We start from the raw sequence: 18,926 nt of genomic DNA, 5'->3' as shown, positions 1-18,926 counted from the left end.
CGTTGGTTGATAAGACTGACATAATTCATCAAGTGCTGTGGTAAATGCTCGTTAATTAATCTTGTAAATCTACTTATACATTAATTTTTAAAACATAAATTTTTTAAATATATATACTTAATTATTGATATATATAGTTTTTATTTTAATACGTGTACTTATTTTAACATATGAAATTTAAATTTATATTTAATTTTATAATTTTATAATTAATTTATTAATAAATAAGTTACATTTCTAATTCAATACTGATCCCAATTTTAAAAAAAATTTAATAATAAATTAATTTTTAATTAGATAATAATTAATTTTATAATTGGATAACAATTATTTTAAAACATATCATATTAATTATATTTTAATATTATATTAACAAATAAATTATTTTTAATTAAATAATAATTATAATTATAGAAAATAATATTTTTAAATATTATATCACTAATAAATTAATATTTTTAATTATATAATAATTTCTAATTTTAAAAGATAATAATATTAATTATATTGATAGTATTAATCTATATAATATTAGAATTAATTAAAAATATTTTTATATTATTATATTAATATGATTTTAGAAGTTTAAAAAGAAATTAAGGACATTTAAAAATAGTTAATTTTTTATTATTTTTTAAAAATATTATAAATTAATCTTAAATATTAAAAATCTATTAAATTGTATCTAACAAATTAATTTTATAATTGAAGCAATAATAATAGCCATGCAATGTAAATGACTAGTTTGCACTAATTTTGAAGTTTTAACCATTTTGCTTTCTACTAATTAGAGAATTCTTTTGTTAATTCACTTTAAATTATTATTCTTGTATTAAAAAAATTAAAATTTCAGGAGTCATTATTTTTTAATTTTTTATGTATGTATTCCATTTATCTACTAAATCGATAAATAATTATCAATATTATTATTTTAAAACGCTTTATATGAAAAAATAAAATTTATACTTATCGTTTATATTATTTAATGCCCCTTAATCATAAATGTTTTTAATTTATAAAATTCCAACAAAACTTTTTTTTAAGTAAATAAAACTGACATTAATAAGATGAAACAATTACATCAAAAAGCAAGGGATCCCTGAGGAATTCAAGGGTCTCATGCCACACATTAGGACTAGCATAGGACCGGGCAGCTTTGGCCAAAGCATGAGCCACCCCGTTGGCTTGTCTCTTGGCAAAACTCACAGATACATTAATAAGAGAGTGAGAAATAGAACGACAGACATCTAAAATGGAACCAAATTCATAAAGATCCAAAGAAGGATTGTTGAAAGAGTCCACCACCACTTTTGCGTCAACTTCGATTGTCATATTTTACAGCTGCAGAGAATAGATCCAGCTAAGGGCTTCCTTGAGGCAGAGAGCTTCAGCTTCAACAGGAAAAAACAAACTCGCCATGATCTTCGACTTACACTGAATTAGTTGTCGTCTAGACTCAGGAATGACCAAGCCAAACCCCACCGTCTCAGATTCAGCAGACTCGGTTGCATCTGTATTAGACTTATAACTAGAGTTTGTGGCGGGATCCCATTTACATAGATATGGTAGCATACTGCAATATATTGTTGGATTAACTTTCATCTTAACAACTCTTCATTGCTCTAGAAAGACCATGCACGAAGAGGCAACATTAGATGGATCCACAAAATTTCCTATTCTAAAACCAATTATCTTTTTGTCTCCAGATGGCCCATAGGATCATACAGAAATTTACTTCTGCAATTTTAAAAAACCATTCCTCAAAAGAATATGAGTGAACATAATCAATTATAAAACCAACATTAGTCCAACACTGTACTGCAAACTCACAATCAAGGAATAGGTGTAACAAGTGTTCACCATAACCACCACAGAAAGCATATTCATTTTGAACATCAATACCTCGACAAAAAAGACGCTCTCTTGCAGGTAGAAAATTCTTACAAGCCTTCCATATAAAAGATTTGACTTTTGGGGGAATTATCAATTTTCAAATGCAAGACCAGTCCCTTTCAGCAACATAAGTATTTTCAAGACCCAACAGTTCACTAGCTTTGTAGTAACCTAATTTAACAGTGTACATTCCTCGTTTATCGTAATGTCATACTATAGATTCTGCACACTTAACCTGGTCATGAGGAATTTTAAACATCGAAAGCACATCACTTTGAATAAAATAACTCAGACAATAGCTCCACATCCCAATTTTGAGTTCCAAGGACCCAGAGATCACAGACCTGAATTGATTCCAACCCCTCCACAACTCTAGACCTAACTTTAAAGCATACATCATTACGGAGCCATGAATCACTCCAAAACTTGATACTAGTCCCATCTCTAAACCTTCCATCTACAGCCCTTACTAAGAATAGCCTGAGAACTCCAAATACTTTTCCAAATGAAACTCGGGTTAGACCCTAACTGAGCTCTAAAAAAATCCCTACATGAAATATATTTAAATCTTAAGAATTTTACTTACCAAACTACTTGGGTTGGAAATTAAATTCCAAGCTTGCTTACCAAGCATTATATGGTTGAAAGCATGGAGATGATAAAATCCAAGGCCACCGGCTTCTTTTCTCATACAAAACCTTTCCCATGAAGCCTATTTGATTCTAGCTTTTCCCATCAGGTTTTGATTCCCACCAAAATGAAACAAAAACTTTTATTTTGAAGAACATAAAAATAACACAAAAATTGATATGTATAATAACAAATTATATAACTTAAGACATATCTTATAAAATCACGTGTTAATTCATTAATTTTTTAACATGGACTATGATTGTTATATTAGAAAGTGATATATATATATATATATATATATATATATATATAATTATATGTTGCTTTGTAGATCAAATTATTATTTAATTACAAATAATATGTTAACGAATTTATTAGTTATATTACATATTATTGAAATTATGATTTGATAAATATAAAAATTAATATTATATCTGCCTGCCATCAATATTTGACTGGAGTTTTTTTTTTTATAACTAGAATTTAAATAGGTATTGAAAAATCGTGTCTTTATAGACTATTAAAAATCCATGCGGCAAAGTGCCTCAGATGCGCGACTGTACAGGTGTTGACCAGACCCAAAGCCTAAAGGTTTTTTTTTTGTTCTATCAGCTCACCGTCCTATCATCGTTCAACTCAAAAAACATTTTCAATTTTGTTGAAAAGAAAAAACTCTGGTCAGTTTCCAAACACTTGAAATAAGTCAAAATAGTCCCCATGCGCAGTGAAAGCGCGTGTAAGCAACACACTAACACCAAAGAAGCCAGTTACTCCACCTCAACCTGCATATGCACGCGCTAATGACGCACGTGTGGTAGCGCGCACAGCGCAGAACAGAGCAGATATATATATGTAATGTAGAGAGATAATGGTAAAAGGAAAAAAGATTAGAAAACGGAAACGCATCGAAAGGCAAAGCAAAAACAAGAGCCAGAGGATCTAGGGTTCCTTGGATCTCTCTGCCGCGAATTCAATCTCTCTAATAATATATATTCTGATTGCTCTTTCTATGTATCTCTTTCTGTGCCTTGATTTTAGTGTGAATTCCGTAAATTTTTAGGGATTTTGAGAATGGGTAAGTAGGGATTTTGACAAGTATTTGAAACATAGTTCAAAATCTATCTAAAGCTATTTTTTAAAAATCAGGGTTTCGAATTTGGGAGTTGAGCGTTGTATATACTCAGAATCAAATCGAAGCAGACCTATTTACTGGTCAATTGAAACATTAAACAGGAATTAGAAAAAGAAGAGCATTTTGTTGATCTGTAAATATGCGAGGATTGCAGAAATCAAAAAGAGTTACCTGGGCATCGGATGTTAATCTTTGTCAGGTAAAATGCCGCTTTTGACTAAATTTCACCCAATTTTATATCACTGGATAAAGCTAAAAATTGAACAGACTGGTGAAATCGCTGTTTATGGGTTTGTGTTCCATTTCGTATCATTTTAACATTTATGCTATAAAAATGGATTCTTTTATCATTTCTGTTTGAAAAATGGTTTCTTCATTTCACTTGCTTTCCTTGTGTGCTCTTATTGTTTGTACATCGTACTCGACTGTAATGCCAATCCTAGTTTGTCTAGTTTTATTAGTAATCTGACAGTTCTTATTTGTATAATGATAATGTAGTTGCTCTTTAGATGGAACTTGTTAATTGATAGGAGAAGATGATTTCATATAAACTGCATTGCGTCATATTTGAATCCAGGAACTTCAACCTTGCAGTGCTAGCCAAATGTCATAATGAAAGGTTCAAGACACTTGATTAATCTAAACTGAGACCTTTTTTTTCTTTCTAAATGCTGGGTAAGAGAAAGTAATTGCTTATGGATTCTGCAACTTTTTAATTTCTTTAATTGAAAAGACAACCTTTGATTTGACTATCATTTGTTTTATCAACGTTGAAGATGAATCTGTTTGTTGTAATATGTGTTCTTCTTTATGATATGATGGTTATTAATGCTTATTCTTGATTAATTTAAGTTAAAAATCAGGTCAGGAATTCTTTGTTTTTCTCCCTTCTCTTAATTCTGTTTCTTTTGCTTAAGCACTAGAATTTTAGGTTATAATGAAATAGTAAACTTAAATCTAAATATGTTCAAACTCTGTTGACCTTGACTTAATAGGTTAATATGAAAACTAGTTTGATACGTTAATAAGCTTGGCCGAACAATTTTAATTGACTGTCAGTTTAGTTGTTGATAAGATGACAAAGCCATAAGCTAGTTCCTATTAGTAATTCATCCTAGGTCATAAAATTACAGGTGTTGCAAATGTTAGTAACTTGTGGGTGCAACATATATGACTGTTCAATTTGAAGCAGTTTTAAGTTCTTGTAACAAGACTGATTGTTTGTTTGCATGGAAATAGTACATAAAAATAATATGGTAATGATTTGGACGTGTGTAACTGTGAAAGAGGCATTTCTGGATTAAAAATTATCTTACATTGTGTTTGGTTGAAATGAAAGTTCATTTAGAACTCTATATAATTAAATTTGTGGATATAACTAAACTAAATTCTATAAAATATGTAGAATTTCTGAACGAGTTCTATATTATTAGGTCAATAAAAATAACCCTTTAAACTTTAATATTTCATTTTACTTTTTCTCATGTCTTCTCTCTCTGTAATTTTTGTTATTATAATATATTCCAAACATAATATTCATTCATTTTAAATGAATTCTGTAGTTAATAATTAACACACCAATGGAAATTCAATTGCAAATGACTTCTAAATGAATCCTTTAATGGATTTCAACCAAACTATCTCTTGCAAATCCAGAGCATGAAGACATTGTGGTGGCATAAAGAAATATGATATGGATCAACATGTTTGAACAGCCTGATTTGGGGAGTTATGAGTAGGAGTTGAATGATGAGATATTTTTTGAATATACATAGTCTTAAATTATAATCAATAATTGAAGATGGTTGTGAAGCTGACACAAATTTTTCCTAATGAAGAAGCTTGTTGCTTTGCTGAGAATATGATTTGCATTTGATGATTGGAAAGTGTGGACCACAAACATAAGTACTATGATCAATTTAATATTAATTTAAGAAAAAGATTATATTACATCAGTTAATAGTTGCACCATTTTTTCAATTAGGGTATGATATTTTCATATGGTATTCCCTTGTAGCCAGCTTCTTTTATGCAACTTTTGATATGAGAAAAGGTTTTGAAGTGAATATTTCGTTTTTCAATCTTCATTTGCTTTAGAGGTTTCCAGGCATGAGCTATTTAAATATCTCTTATAAGCAATTGTTACATGATTTGTTATTGAATTAGTGCTCTGGAAGGTTTTTTGATTTTCTTTTGGTTATCCTCATATGTTTCAATATCAGCAGGTCCCTATGGTGTTGCTATTTACTTGGGCTGCATTTCTAACTGCTTATATAGATTATAATGTTCTTTTGATTGTGTTGTTGGTTCCTTTAGTACTTTTCTTTTCATCTGAAGCAATAAGGAAAGAACTTCTGTTTCATTTGATTGACATTGAAATAATGGAATTAATAAAAAGAAAGAAAGAAGCTTGCCATTGCTGATGATTGCTTCTTCTCTCAACTTACTATATGGTAGTATTAGCTGTTTGTCAACTTTGTTGAGATGTAAGTGCATGCATAGCCACCATGACTTGGTGGAACAGTATCTTATGTTTTACCATACAGAATTTTCTTGGCAGTATTAGGGAGCAGGTTCTTTTTCCTTTATGTGCACACTAGTGCTTTAGGGACTACCTTTTCCTATTCCTCGTGTCATAGTTTTTCTTAAAGTACCTTATCATGTATTGTTGATTTAGTAGTTTCAGTGTGCTGCTCATCCCTCTATATTAGATAATATGTCTATCGTTAACATTGTTATGCCCTTGTTGATGAGTATTTTGTTGCGAGACAACTTGGAGAATGCATGTGCATGCGTGTATTAGTTGAATATCAAGACTTCATTTCCTTACAACATAATCTTTTTAGTCCTTCTCCTGGAAATGGTGCTATTCATGCAAAACCTGTGGTAGGGTATCATTGCAACTTAGCAATGATTTCTTATTCAGTTTCCTTCTAAACTTTTTTTTTTCTTTTCTGGTTTTGGGAAGGGTCTGAGTCCAAGAACACAGCTGCTTTTAACAGAGGAGGGCTGATTATAATGTCATGATTCATAAGTTCCGCATATCCAGTGGTGAGGCATTCAAGAGAATCTGATTAAATGGGCACTGATGTCTTTGGTTGACCAGCCAATTTGCGTGATTGTAAATACCTAGAGAGGTGGCACATGGTGCATCTCCATTCTTGATCTGGTTGGTGTTGTCAACTACATTTCCTGTGTCCAGCATTGGTATTAGAAAATGCTTTGTTTTATTGGAGGCTGTTTATGCATATTTAGGTCAACATCTATTATTTGATTGAATCCTCAATTATTGACGCAAGATGCAGCCTTGTCTATTACCCTATATTCCATAGTTCATTTGAAGCGTCATTGTAAAATAGGATTGAGCTGTGTCTCAGAGTGCCTCTTAGGGCTTCTCCTCTATACCCCTGTATTAGTGCTGCTCCTTGGAAGTATTTAATTTATTACTTAAAATTGATCTAACTTAAACTTAAGTAGGCATGGAATTGTTCTGGAAGCACGTTTCTCTTCAAAACAGCAGAGAGGGGGATTCAGTATATGTTCAATAACTCAATTATCTTTTGATTGAGCTTAACATAGCTTGGAGCTCTATTCCCCAGACGTCAAAAACACCAGCTACTTGCGCAAAAGGCCTTTCAGAAAATCAGGAAGATTCCCTTATTGCTGTTGTTACTACTACTGCATCCTTCTGAACCATCTATCAAAGTCTTAAGGAGTTTAATGTTCTGTTTTGGGCCTCTTGCTGTTGTATTAGAGGCTGCTTTTACGATCAACTTCCCAGAGAACCAAAGAAGTTAGCTTTTTCTTGGTGACTGAGCACATTTTAGTACCTGCTATCTAGATTTGTCAGTGAAAACCTCAGAACTTTTGTACTGATGAAATTTACGAGGATAGGCTTCTCAAAGACTCCTTGAGATAATGGTAGTAATTTTGCAATTAGTTGGTGAGTGGATAGACTAGAGTGTATGTGGATGAGTTGTGTGGATTTATGTTTTTCAGCTTATATATATGGTTTGCAGTGTTCTTGTTCTTTTTTTGCCTTCTCTTGTTTTCCTTTCTTCATAGTCATTATGCTATGACCGAATATTCCCATTCCACATACCACATGGATTTCACGGCCGATTCAGATACAGCATTAAATAAACAATATGAAATATTTTGTATGAGGTTATATTTACATTATCATTTCTTTGTACATGAAATTCCTTCTGGCTCTTTAGTTCAGTTGCTGCAGAGAGTTGCTTCAATTTCTGAAGCATATAATAAGAATCAAGCATATCTATGATCTTGTTCAATTTGTTAAGATAGCTGTAAAAACTCAGTTATCGACTCCTGCTTTTGACTTTAACAGGTCAGGCTGTTCTTGACGGAGGAATCTCCTTCACAAGTTGGATTAGGTGCTCAAGATCACCTCCAAGCAAAGGCATCATGGTTGTCACATCCAGCTGGCACAGTTGGTGATGATATTCTGCCTCCTGGCTTTGAAGGAGGTGCTCCAGTGAATCAGTCATATGTTAAGTTGTCTGATATCCCTGTAATCAAATGGAGATGTCCACCCAGGGTAAGTTGTATTTATCTAGCAGTCAGGTCTCATCATTCTTTCAGTTTTCAATTTGGATTATGACACTGAAGTAGAGGTTTTAGTTTGTCTTGGACTTGACCTGGCAAGTGGTTGCGGGAGAAGAAAGCAAAGATGTGGAGGTCCAAAATCAGCGGGAGATGAGAGTGCTTGAAGCTGTTTATCCTCGGCCATCTTCCATTCCTCCAAAGTTTGAAACTAATCTTGTTTTTTTATTCACCTTTCTACTTCTGTTATCTACCTCTTGAACTGATTTTTTTTTTTGTTTGTGCAGCCCCGCTTTCCCAGCAGAAGTAGAAGATTTTAGACAGGGTGATCATCAAGTTCCTCAAATTCCTATTACACCCATCGAAGATGAAGATGCCACTGATGCGACTTCTGATTTCAGGGGACCACAGATTGTCCCTGTGAGCTCACAGTCCCATCTATTGGCTCCACTTCCTCAACGAAGCATCCCTTCCATTTCAAATACTCGTATTAATGAGAAACCTGTTGCTGGGGTGCTGCCCGTCCCCGGTGTTGAACCTGATGTAGTAGCTGCTGCATCTGCTGCTTTTGCTGCTGTGAATAAAAGCAATGAGCAGGGAAGTTTAATAGATCATGATTTGCTCATCAAAATTCTTAACAACCCAAAATTGATAGAGAAGTTGGTTCAAGATTATGGAGCTGCCTCCAATGGACAGAACGTACCTAAGCCAGCTCCATCTTTTGTCCCTTTATCAGATCCTCCCCCTCCACCACCTCCAGTATCTTTGTCGGATCCATCTTATATGCATATGAATAGAACAGAGATGAACACCACTTCATCATTTGCAGCCACGTCTAGTGGACCCTTTTATGCTCAGCCAAATGGGGCTGGACCAGGTTATCTTCCAAATGCCCAGGTTCCTCCACCAGCAGTTCCAGCTTCATCTGTTGGAGTTCCACAAGTTAAAGACATGAATTACTATAAGAACTTGATCCAGCAACACGGGGGGGAAAGACAAGAAGCCCCTCATCAGTACGGTAACAGATACAGTCAGCTTGCAGGAACAAACCAAGAATTAGTTAATCCAAAGTCAAGAGAGTTGAAGCCTAAGATTATGAAGCCTTGTATTTATTTTAACAGTTCAAGAGGATGCAGACACGGGGCCAATTGTGCATATCAGCATGACCCGTCGTTCCAGCAAAGAAGCAGCGCCATATCAGAGGTGCAAAGTGCTAAGAGAATGAAAGTGGATAGGGAAATTAGCAGTTAATCTTGCTGTTGCATGTAGTTTTCGAGATGAAAATCCATATTGCATATCTACATTTTTATTTGATACCTGCCTTGGTTTTGCTACAGATAGTTCGCCTTCATCACATCCCTCTCTCTCTCTCACTCTCGTGGTACATCAATATTTAATTTATAGGCAGAATCCTCGATATTCCAAATCAATTTCAATTCTTTTAATAGTTCGAATAAGTGTTCCTTTTATTTTTATTTTTATTTTTATTCTTCTTATATATAGCTAACAAACATTTAAGATGCTAAATCGTTACTAATAATAAATGTATGCTTGGTGGTAGTATTGGTAGCAATTTTTTCTCTTCTTGGATCAATCTTCCAAAAAACAAACTTCTATAAAAAAATTCAAGAAATTTTTGTAGCTATAAATATGGTCAAAAATACCTTCAGTTCAGATTTCTTTTCTATAGATTCATGGAGTGTTCGTAAAATTTAAGAAGAAATTAAGATACGTTCGCTTGGCCCAATCAAATCGGATTGGACTGCCTGAATAAGTAAGAATTCTGTACATAAGTGCAAGCCAGAAATTAGAGAAGTCAAATATTTCTTTTACTAAATCACTCTCTTTTCTTTTTCTTTTTGTTTTTCTCGAAAAAAGATTTAAGTGTTTGTTTTTTCCTTTTCATAAAGAAAAAAAAAAAAAAAAAAAGAAGCCCTGCGAATCGGGTAACCCAAAACTTTAAACTGCGCGATCGATTAAATGTCCTGCCAAAACAGGTAATACTTTCAGAACTTATCATAGTGCCTGACCCATCTGTCTATACGAGACGAGCAGAACATGCTCCATTTTCTCTAGCACAGCAAAGATTTTTTAGCGACTTGCTCTAGAGATAAAACATAAATTTATTTTTCATAGAAAACGAAGTGGCCCGTGCGACTATATGTGTATCAATTTACAATGACAACTTCAGCATGGACCTTTTCAAGGCTTCATTATAACACTTGTACATTTCAGAATTTCATCAGGTATCAACTCATTTCTTGAATTTTGTATAATCACAATCATTACTCCCCTTGTGAATAAACACAGACTAAGTTGAGCAACAAAACACCTAGCACAGCTTAATTCAGCGGTCTTCCCTGCGAACTACATTGGGGTCGGACATCATATCCATCATCATCTTCTCAGGTGAATCTTCCCAGCTTGCAAAAGTTTTCAAGTCAACCTGCAAAACAGGTACAAGCATAATTCATCCCATTAAGCCATTGATCAAATATCAACTAGTGTATTTGCTGGAACTTGGTAGCTTACCTTGCGTCTTTGTTCAATGAAAAGTTCCTCTCTTCTCTTATATGAAGTTTGGACTTCCTTAGCTGTCTTCCCACCTAATCCCCAAACTTCGACTTCCAAAATTGAAGCTTCAACAGGGAGAAATCCCTGCAGTACAAGTTCAGAACTTCAGTTGTGACTCTGACTGTGACTGTGACTTTTGAACTTTTCAGTGTTTTTAGGGTAGAGAAAGAGCCCAAATACAATCAGCCGTTACGCCCATTCCTATATTATCAGATATAAATTATAAATTTTTTTTTGAAAATATCCCCACAGGGAGGTTGGGGTGATAACTCGTAACAAAATCAGAGATTACCTTTTTTCCAGGAATATTTTCTTTTCAAAAGCACACTTAACTTGTGAAGAGCAAAACATTAATTAAACAAAGGGCTATAATACAATCATGAAATGATGCACTAAAATGTTACATAACTAAGACTTTCTGACGGATTGCCCTTCAGAAGAAGACCAAAGAGACGCGTAAAGAGGAAAAAAAAGGGTCACTTATAGAATATAAAGCAGCATTAGTGTTTCATGAATGAATTATACAAATTTTTCAGAATTCGGCATTTGAAAACAAGAAACAAAAGATAACATTGAATCTTTACTATGTGTGTTACAGCTAACTACTAGCTATGGACGATTGGCTATTATACATTAATACCTGGGATGGAAAAAGGGAACCATGTTTGTATGTTTTGTCACCAGCATGATGACGAACAGTAATCCTTGCGAAGTCTTCATCAATAAAAATTCTCTCATTCCCAATTGTGCCTCCAAATGCAATTCCCACGGGCTTCGGATGTGGCTCATAAACTCTACTGGTAGGATGCAAGTGGCTGTAAACAAAGTTTTTATCTTTCCCTGTTCAAGTTATGACAATCAATCAGTTTCTGAAATATGATATTTAAAGTGTTATTCAGCTCATCAACATTGAGAAATGAAGAAATCTAACCAACCCCACTGCCATTTGTATTTTCCTTTTTTTTTTTTTTTTCCTATTCTTCTATTTTTTTTAATGGCGCTTGGTTAGCACACAGTATGTACATACCCAAAGGTGAGAATGCATGGAAGACTGGACAGATAGCATACAAGCTTCCAGAGCTTCCATAGAACAGGTCCCTATTTTCAAAACCCTGCTGTGTAAGTGCACCTATGATCCATTTTCTGTCGCCGGTACTATCCTCGTGGGCATCTCCAGAAGTAGCAAGAACCAAAAGTAGCAAAGGACCATGATAGCCTTCAATGTTAGACCAGAATCTGTTCAAGCCCCTCCCATTAAGAGATGACCTACAAAGTAGTTGAAGAGATGAATTTACTTGATAAAGTTCAATGCAGTAGTTAGCAAATCAATTACTAAAAGTAAAACCCGAGAGGCGGGGATGGTGAAGCATGCTAGCACACATTGTTATGGAATCATACAGCATGCAAGCTACTTAAGTAGTACAACCATATCTTCTAAATAAATTAAACATCCTCGTAATATGGAAAATTCTTAAGAGCATAGTGGTCCCAATTTCCAAGCAGCAAGGTGAGCCAGGAAATGATTAGAAAAGACGATGACGAACCGGTAAAGAAGATTTTCAAATGCTCCAATATCGTCACTAGGTAAGTATGGTTTCAAGATTTCAGCACTTGGTGTCCCCCTGAGGTTAAGAGAGATTGCCCACGCTCTTCCAAGAGTTAGTAAATAAGCATTACATGCCTCTCTTGGAGAGATTTCTCCTAATGATGAAGTTGAAGGTTCTGACTTATCCTGCTATTGATCAATTAAAAAATATTACTTTCTCTGAAACTACTGCACAACAAACTAAGCAAAGCAGAATGCATGAAAAACTTGTGAACAGGAATCTTAGGAAAGTACATGATTCTTTACACATATGCACATGTCACAACTCATAGACAGAATGCTCTATAAGAGGGGCTTCGACTTGGAGAAATAAAGATGTATCATGTAGAAAAGAATTACAAAAGTAACAAAGGACAAAATGACCAAACTTAGTTCCAAAGAGCATAGGGTTTTCCAACACACTAGAAATAAGAATAAATGGATGGTGCAGCTTGTTTAAATAAAATAAACCCAAGTCCTAGAGTGAAATATCATTCAAGTGCAAAAGTCAGCAGACTTAAGTACCTCTAGAGAAGCTGAACTTTGAAGTCTAGCATGGACAAATTGTGTGAAGCAACCAGTGAGGCATGGCACCGTTGTCAAAGCCCAAGAAAGAAACTTCCCAGCAGGAATTTGAACATCCAAGGCTGAGATATCACAATCCCATAAATTCAGCCCACTGACATCTTCAACACACGAAATAACTGCTGATAACACTAAATGACTAACATCTGGAAGACATAAATTTCCTTTCCCTTTCAAAGATGTGGAAGTTTTAGAATCCCACAACATGGTCCAACATACCCAAAGAAGCATAACAACATCAGCGGCCAAAAGAGACCCACCTATCTTACAATCAACATCATCAATTGATTCAAACTCTAGTTTCAGAGGAAGTCCAGCTTTTGCACAAGTAGTAGAAAATACTTTCAGCAACAGATTGAGTGCCAGTGAAGCAGGCATCCTCCCGCAACATTTCAAATAACCCCTTAAAAACTCAACCCAGCTGATTCCTTCTTTTTTCTCAGTGATATAAAATAAGTCCACAACTGATGCACCTAGATGATCCAATAATACCGGAAAAGAAATGGGTATGCTGCTGGGTGCTTCACAATCTGTATTCTTATAATTTAAATAGAAATATTGCTGATCAAATGAAAAAATGTAAATGGATTAGGAATAAATACAATCCCAATACATGAAAATGATTACTTGGTATACAAAAAAGGCTACCGCTTTTACCAATTGAATCAAAATATCTGCTCCAATAACTTATTTTAAAGGCAAAAAGTTTTATGCTTAAAAAAACAAAAGAGAAGACTTCAGAGTATAGAGTGCCTAAGATTTAGAAATAACCTGAAGAGATTGGAGAGAAACAGTATTGGTTTGAGGATCCTTAAGTTTAGAGAAAGTATTAAGAAGCATTGGCATGGCTCCTGTTGAAGCTACTAGACTTTCCACTTCTCGTTGTTCGTTTGAAACCGTCTGTGCTGTCGAAGATGATGCTCCCATTGTTCCTCTCTACTTCCTGGCAACAGATTTTCAGTGAAGTTTTGATACTTGCCCGTCTGTTTGTTTCTGGAGAAAAATCCCACCACAACTTTTTCTTTTTCTCGCATTCAGGTTGCCACGTTTTCTGTCAAAGTATCCCAGATGCCGCCACCTATTCTGTTGACAAAACGCGCCGTTTTATGCGTTGTGCTGGTGAAGAGTTCAAGGGGCCTTTGGGCTTTGGCAACCCGGTCCGTTTAAGAATTCTCGCTGCGGGTCCAAGTAAAACGGCATGAAAAAATATATTGAAAGAAGGAAGAAAAAATAAAAAGCAGGAGCTTTATCTGAGGCTTTTAGCAATCGAATCTAAAAGGGTTTGATTTTGAATTGGGAGTCTTTGTGATAAACCGAATCAAATGGCACCACCTCCAGGTCTATACTCCGGCACCAGCACTCTCGCTCTGGTAATTTCTATTCTCACTTTCTTCAATTTTAATTTCTATAATCAATATGACTTTGCTAGTTTTGGTTTTGGTTCGGTGCGGTCGGGTAGGTTGCTCGGGCATCGGCATTCAGTTTTGGTCTTGTTTATGGAAATATGAAGCTCAAAATTCTCAAGGTATTTTCCTTTTTTTCGTTATTATTAATATTATTATTATTATTATCTGCGATTTCCAATATCAAGCGTTAGCAAGATCTAATTCTACTTTCGCTTCATTTCTTGGATTATAAATCAGAATTGAAGAACTAATTTATCCTGAATGATGCTTAATATATGCTTTGGAGCTATTGAATTAGGTTAAGAGGGAGTTTGAGTGTATTGTAAATGTAATTCAGAGCAATTTATTGCAGGTAGTCTAGTGTTCTACAATACCTCTGTTGTTGTTGTTGTTACAATACTACATTTCATTAGAAAATAGAGGAAGGATATCGATGAATAACCCAATAGTCATAAGATGATTCATAATCGTAAGTTATGTGCATTTTTGTTTTTGAGCTTATATTCTGAGTCTTTGTTGTCCCTTGGTGATTTTCATATCTATGTGATCTACGTGAGGTGTTCTCTTTATAAAAGAAAAAGGAATTAAATCTTTGGCATTTATATTGAGAGCATTTGGTATTACAGTTATCAAATATTTCATATTATTCTCAAATTTCATTTACCAGATGAAGGCAAAGTCGCATAAGAAGTCTGAAGCAGCGGCACATCACTGAGGGGGTGGTCCTATGATCTCTGGTTGAAATAAAGAGCCTTGGATCTCCAAGGAATAGTTTTCTACTGAATGATCTGGGGATTCATTTTTGTTTTGTTCATCTTCTGAATGATTATATGTTCCAATGGTTTTTCCGAATTTGATAAAAAAGAAATAGTCCTCTGCATAAGAAAAACAACCATTTTGTGAGTTAATGGGGTCTTATTTTATGTATTGGCTAACAGTTGCATAAGATGGTTAGTACCTACACATTCATGAAGAAGCACTTCTTTAGTAGTATTAGTTCTACAATGATATCTTCTTTTCCCTAATCTGTCTGGAAACTGGAAAGTACGAACGTCAAGCTCTTCTACTTTTTAGGTTTGCACTTTCTTTTCTTTTAGAGTCTTCGATTGCCTTTTTCTGCTGATAGAATAGTTCTGCTTCAAAAAAGAGCTTCAGGATATTGTTCATAACTAGTCCAGTTAAATTATGTGTTGGGTAGTGACTGCATGCTATTTCAAAGTTTTGGCAGCTATTAGTGCTATTCTTCTGGTGGTATCAATCCGCTTGAGTGAAATAGTTGGTGCAACTGGGGCTGATCAATAAACATCTATCACCCGCCTCAGTACCAACCCAACCACCCAAGTAAAAAAAATTTAAAAAATAAAAATAAAAAAAAAAGAGAGAAAAAGAAAAATGCTAGTAATTGTGATGCGAGACCCCTTGATGAATTTGTTCTATGATTAGCTGAGTTTGCTAACTTTAGAATCCTAAGCCTTTTGTTTTACGTTGTTAGGTTAAGAAAGGCAAAAAAATAAAAATAAAAAAATTGTCAATGACCTTAACATGATATGATGGTGTTAATAAGAGCAATAAATATGTAAAATAATTTCACATTCCCGTGATTCGGTGGTCTTAGTAATGGCATGGACAAATGAGGTGGGGGCCGTTGATCCTCGCCATGGTTATCATTTCCATTACCGAGGCATCTTTTTGCGACTGTTTCATGTCCATCTTAATGCTAACACTGATTACATCTATCATGACCCAATGGAAAGATTCACCATCTTGAATTTTAAGCAATGTTTTCATTTCTCAATCCTATTTTTATTTTCTTCCCTTTTCTTTTCCTGTTTAATCTTTCTCTTCCACTTGGCATTGAGGTCAGATGCCATTTTATCAATTATGCAAATTATTTAGGAGTACAGAAAATCAATTAATTTCTTAAATTATAAATGTTGTTGCCAAAAGAGAAAAAAAAAAGAAGTTACTCAACAGTTTTTTTTTTTTTTTGGTTTTATTTACCAGGGCCTGAAAGATTAATACTTAAACAGCGGTACTATCGATATGATTAGCTAAGATTGCACATTCAAAATAAGAAATGGAATGCTTGGGCAATCCACTTTTAGTGTTTTGCTCACAAAAATAAAAATAAAAACAAAACAAAAACAAAAACAAAATTCATGCAAAAATGAGTAATCTCTGTTCCTCCTCCTCCATCTCCATAGCTTTTTTTTGTTTAAAAAATTAATCAAAAATTATAGTATTCTGGCTTGCTGTATAAATTGATTTTTAGGAAAAAAGTTAATGTGTAACACATATTTAATCTTTTATATTTCAACAAAGTAAAAGTGATATATATTTTTAATCTCTATAATTATTTTATATTAATCATTTATTCAATAATACAGTGAAACACAGTACTAGGGACGAGAGAAGGAAAAAAGAAAGAAAGAAAAACAATGCCTAAAGTACACAAAAGGAAAAACGGACACTTCAAATGCAACCGACAATCCTCCTCACAGGAATCATACTCTAATCACTCAATTAAAAAATCTCCACTTGCTCCACTTTACAGTTTACACTTAACAAATCCCACTCTGCTTCTCAGACCTCCTTGTACTCCAAATCTTAACTCTTCTCTTTATCGCTCTCACAGGCTGCAGAAGATGGGATCGGTATCACTGAAAATAGGAGATGGAACAGCCAGATTCAAGAGAGCTACAATTTGTTCTTCAGCAGTCAACATTCTTATGCTCTTTTCTGTTATCTCTACTAATCTTTTTGCTCTATACGCCTTCACTTCTTCTCCTAAAGACCAACATCAAGCTCACATCTTTCACCATCCCCACAAGAACATTTCTTTAATCTCTGAACAAGTATCTTTAATCCTTAAAGAGATTGATTCTTCCCAGAAAAAGCTTGCAAAGATGGAGAAGGAACTCTTAGGCTATGAAACTATTGATATTTCAAGACCCAATATTGCTAATGAACTCAAATTGTTTCTCCAACATCATCAACTCCCTCTTGGTAAAGATTCTAGAACTGGGATTACTGAGATGGTGGCATCTGTTGGCCATTCTTGTGAGAAATCTGCTGATTTGCTGTCTCAGTACATGACTTATAAGGTTTCTGGTCCTTGTCCTGATGATTGGAGCCTTGCCCAGAAGCTGATTTTGCGCGGATGTGAACCTTTGCCAAGAAGGAGATGCTTTGCTAAGTCTGTTCCTAAGGTGGGTCTTTCTCCTTTTCCTATTTCTTTGTGGAAACCTGTTAGTGATAAGATTCTAACTTGGAGTGGTCTTGGTTGCAAGTCTATCGATTGTTTAAATAAAAAGAAATTTTTGACTAGGGATTGCGTTGGTTGTTTTGATCTAACTAATGGGAATGAGAATCAAAAATTTGTTAAGGCTAAAAGCAAGAATGATTTTCTTATTGATGATGTTCTGGCTTTAGCAAGTGGGGGAATTAGAATTGGATTTGATATTGTTGGCGGGTCTGGTACTTTTGCTGCTAGAATGGCTGAGAGGAATGTGACTTTGATCACTAACACCTTGAATATTGATGCTCCGTTTAGTGAATTGATTGCAGCAAGAGGGCTTTTCCCTATGTATTTAAGCTTAGACCATAAGTTCCCTTTCTATGATAATGTGTTTGATTTGGTCCACGCATCCAGCGGATTGGATGTTGGAGGGAAACCTGAAAAACTGGAGTTCTTAATGTTTGATGTTGATCGCATTTTGAGGGCTGGTGGATTGTTTTGGTTGGATAACTTTTGTTGTGCTGATGATGAAAAGAAGAGGACTTTGACTCGGTTGCTAGAGCGGTTTGGTTACAAGAAGTTGAAATGGGTTGTGGGGGAGAAGGTAGATACAGCTGGATCAGGAAAATCTGAGCTTTACTTATCTGCAGTGCTGCAGAAGCCAGCAAGAATGTGATGGTTAGCATTTTCACAACAAAACTGCAAGAAGTAAGAATATCACTCACATTTCTAGGTTTTTCCTTTTTTGCACAGAATTTATCCGAGTGCGCTGCTCCAAACATCGTTATGAAATTTGTTTCAAGGTGCAATAAGTACATCACTTGTCTTCTTTTTTTTTCTTCCTTTACTGTAAACCGGCAGTGGAAGGTGATATTTTTCTTCTGTAACTTAACTTTTTATCTTATGCACTTTAGGGGATTCTTGTTGTCGAAGCTATATCTTAGGAAATGAAGAAATTACAATATTTTCTTGAAACTCTTTCACTGTGAGTCCCTCATATTTTGAGCCTGTAAAACTGCACTCTTTTTATCGCATATTCCATGAAAAAATTTTGGATCTTAGGAACTATTAAACTTGCACTAGTGCTGAAAGAGTTGAAATTCAAACTTATTTTTATTGCATGATGAAATTTTATAGGACCATTTCATCCGATGTAAATTGAACAAGCTGCATCATGCTACTACAGTATTATTCTTCAGATGGGCATCTTGAAGAGCATATATGTGGGAAGGCAACATTTCTTATGAAATTATTAAAAGAAAACAAGAGAGAAATCATTTGTAGTTATCAGGTAATGATAGTTAAGTGACAACC

At 34.5% G+C, this 18,926-nt stretch overlaps 4 protein-coding genes across 8 annotated transcripts; 3 read left to right on the top strand and 1 right to left on the bottom strand.

The window, feature by feature from the left end:
• The first annotated feature begins 3,249 nt into the window (after positions 1 to 3,249).
• Positions 3,250 to 9,654, top strand: LOC8274631 (zinc finger CCCH domain-containing protein 6). The gene is made up of 4 exons (XM_015720699.3): positions 3,250 to 3,857; positions 8,010 to 8,219; positions 8,303 to 8,427; positions 8,512 to 9,654. Exons 1-4 carry the CDS (start codon positions 3,798 to 3,800, stop codon positions 9,473 to 9,475), a joined length of 1,359 nt encoding a protein of 452 aa, XP_015576185.2. The 5' UTR covers positions 3,250 to 3,797; the 3' UTR covers positions 9,476 to 9,654.
• A 675-nt stretch (positions 9,655 to 10,329) lies between these two features.
• On the bottom strand, positions 10,330 to 14,037 carry LOC8274632. Of its 5 annotated transcripts, none has more exons than XM_048371457.1 (8): positions 13,740 to 14,037; positions 13,229 to 13,529; positions 12,909 to 13,030; positions 12,343 to 12,533; positions 11,826 to 12,064; positions 11,439 to 11,638; positions 10,757 to 10,882; positions 10,330 to 10,670 (listed from the first exon to the last, which is right to left on the bottom strand). In XM_048371457.1, the coding sequence occupies exons 1-8, from the start codon at positions 13,893 to 13,895 to the stop codon at positions 10,572 to 10,574; spliced, it is 1,434 nt and encodes a 477-aa protein (XP_048227414.1). In that variant the 5' UTR covers positions 13,896 to 14,037; the 3' UTR covers positions 10,330 to 10,571. The 5 variants fall into 5 exon arrangements, with proteins under 5 accessions (XP_048227414.1, XP_048227415.1, XP_015576053.1 ...); XM_048371458.1 differs by having other exon boundaries at positions 12,343 to 12,530; XM_015720567.3 differs by having other exon boundaries at positions 12,909 to 13,529.
• A 112-nt stretch (positions 14,038 to 14,149) lies between these two features.
• LOC8274633 lies at positions 14,150 to 15,282 on the top strand. Its single transcript, XM_002510460.4, has 3 exons — positions 14,150 to 14,338; positions 14,428 to 14,493; positions 15,042 to 15,282. Exons 1-3 carry the CDS (start codon positions 14,291 to 14,293, stop codon positions 15,087 to 15,089), a joined length of 162 nt encoding a protein of 53 aa, XP_002510506.1. The 5' UTR covers positions 14,150 to 14,290; the 3' UTR covers positions 15,090 to 15,282.
• A 1,121-nt stretch (positions 15,283 to 16,403) lies between these two features.
• Positions 16,404 to 18,587, top strand: LOC8274634 (probable methyltransferase At1g29790). Its single transcript, XM_002510461.4, has one exon. It carries the CDS (start codon positions 16,813 to 16,815, stop codon positions 18,286 to 18,288), a length of 1,476 nt encoding a protein of 491 aa, XP_002510507.2. The 5' UTR covers positions 16,404 to 16,812; the 3' UTR covers positions 18,289 to 18,587.
• Positions 18,588 to 18,926: the final 339 nt, after the last annotated feature.

The sequence above is a fragment of the Ricinus communis genome, chromosome 2 (assembly GCF_019578655.1).
Source record: "Ricinus communis isolate WT05 ecotype wild-type chromosome 2, ASM1957865v1, whole genome shotgun sequence".
In the NCBI taxonomy this organism is placed as follows: Eukaryota; Viridiplantae; Streptophyta; class Magnoliopsida; order Malpighiales; family Euphorbiaceae; genus Ricinus; species Ricinus communis.
This window is presented reverse-complemented; position numbering and strand designations above follow the sequence as displayed.

Coding starts and splice junctions, on each gene's coding strand:
- LOC8274631 (XM_015720699.3), top strand. CDS start 3,798: ATGCGAGGATTGCAGAAATCAAAAAGAGTTACCTGGGCATCGGATGTT. Junction 3,858..8,009: donor CGGATGTTAATCTTTGTCAG/GTAAAATGCCGC, acceptor TGACTTTAACAG/GTCAGGCTGTTCTTGACGGA. Junction 8,428..8,511: donor CCATCTTCCATTCCTCCAAA/GTTTGAAACTAA, acceptor TTGTTTGTGCAG/CCCCGCTTTCCCAGCAGAAG.
- LOC8274632 (XM_015720567.3), bottom strand. CDS start 13,895: ATGGGAGCATCATCTTCGACAGCACAGACGGTTTCAAACGAACAACGA. Junction 12,065..12,342: donor TTTGAAAATCTTCTTTACCG/GTTCGTCATCGT, acceptor ACTACTTTGTAG/GTCATCTCTTAATGGGAGGG. Junction 11,639..11,825: donor CCATGCATTCTCACCTTTGG/GTATGTACATAC, acceptor TAACTTGAACAG/GGAAAGATAAAAACTTTGTT.
- LOC8274633 (XM_002510460.4), top strand. CDS start 14,291: ATGGCACCACCTCCAGGTCTATACTCCGGCACCAGCACTCTCGCTCTG. Junction 14,339..14,427: donor GCACCAGCACTCTCGCTCTG/GTAATTTCTATT, acceptor GCGGTCGGGTAG/GTTGCTCGGGCATCGGCATT. Junction 14,494..15,041: donor TGAAGCTCAAAATTCTCAAG/GTATTTTCCTTT, acceptor TTCATTTACCAG/ATGAAGGCAAAGTCGCATAA.
- LOC8274634 (XM_002510461.4), top strand. CDS start 16,813: ATGCCTAAAGTACACAAAAGGAAAAACGGACACTTCAAATGCAACCGA.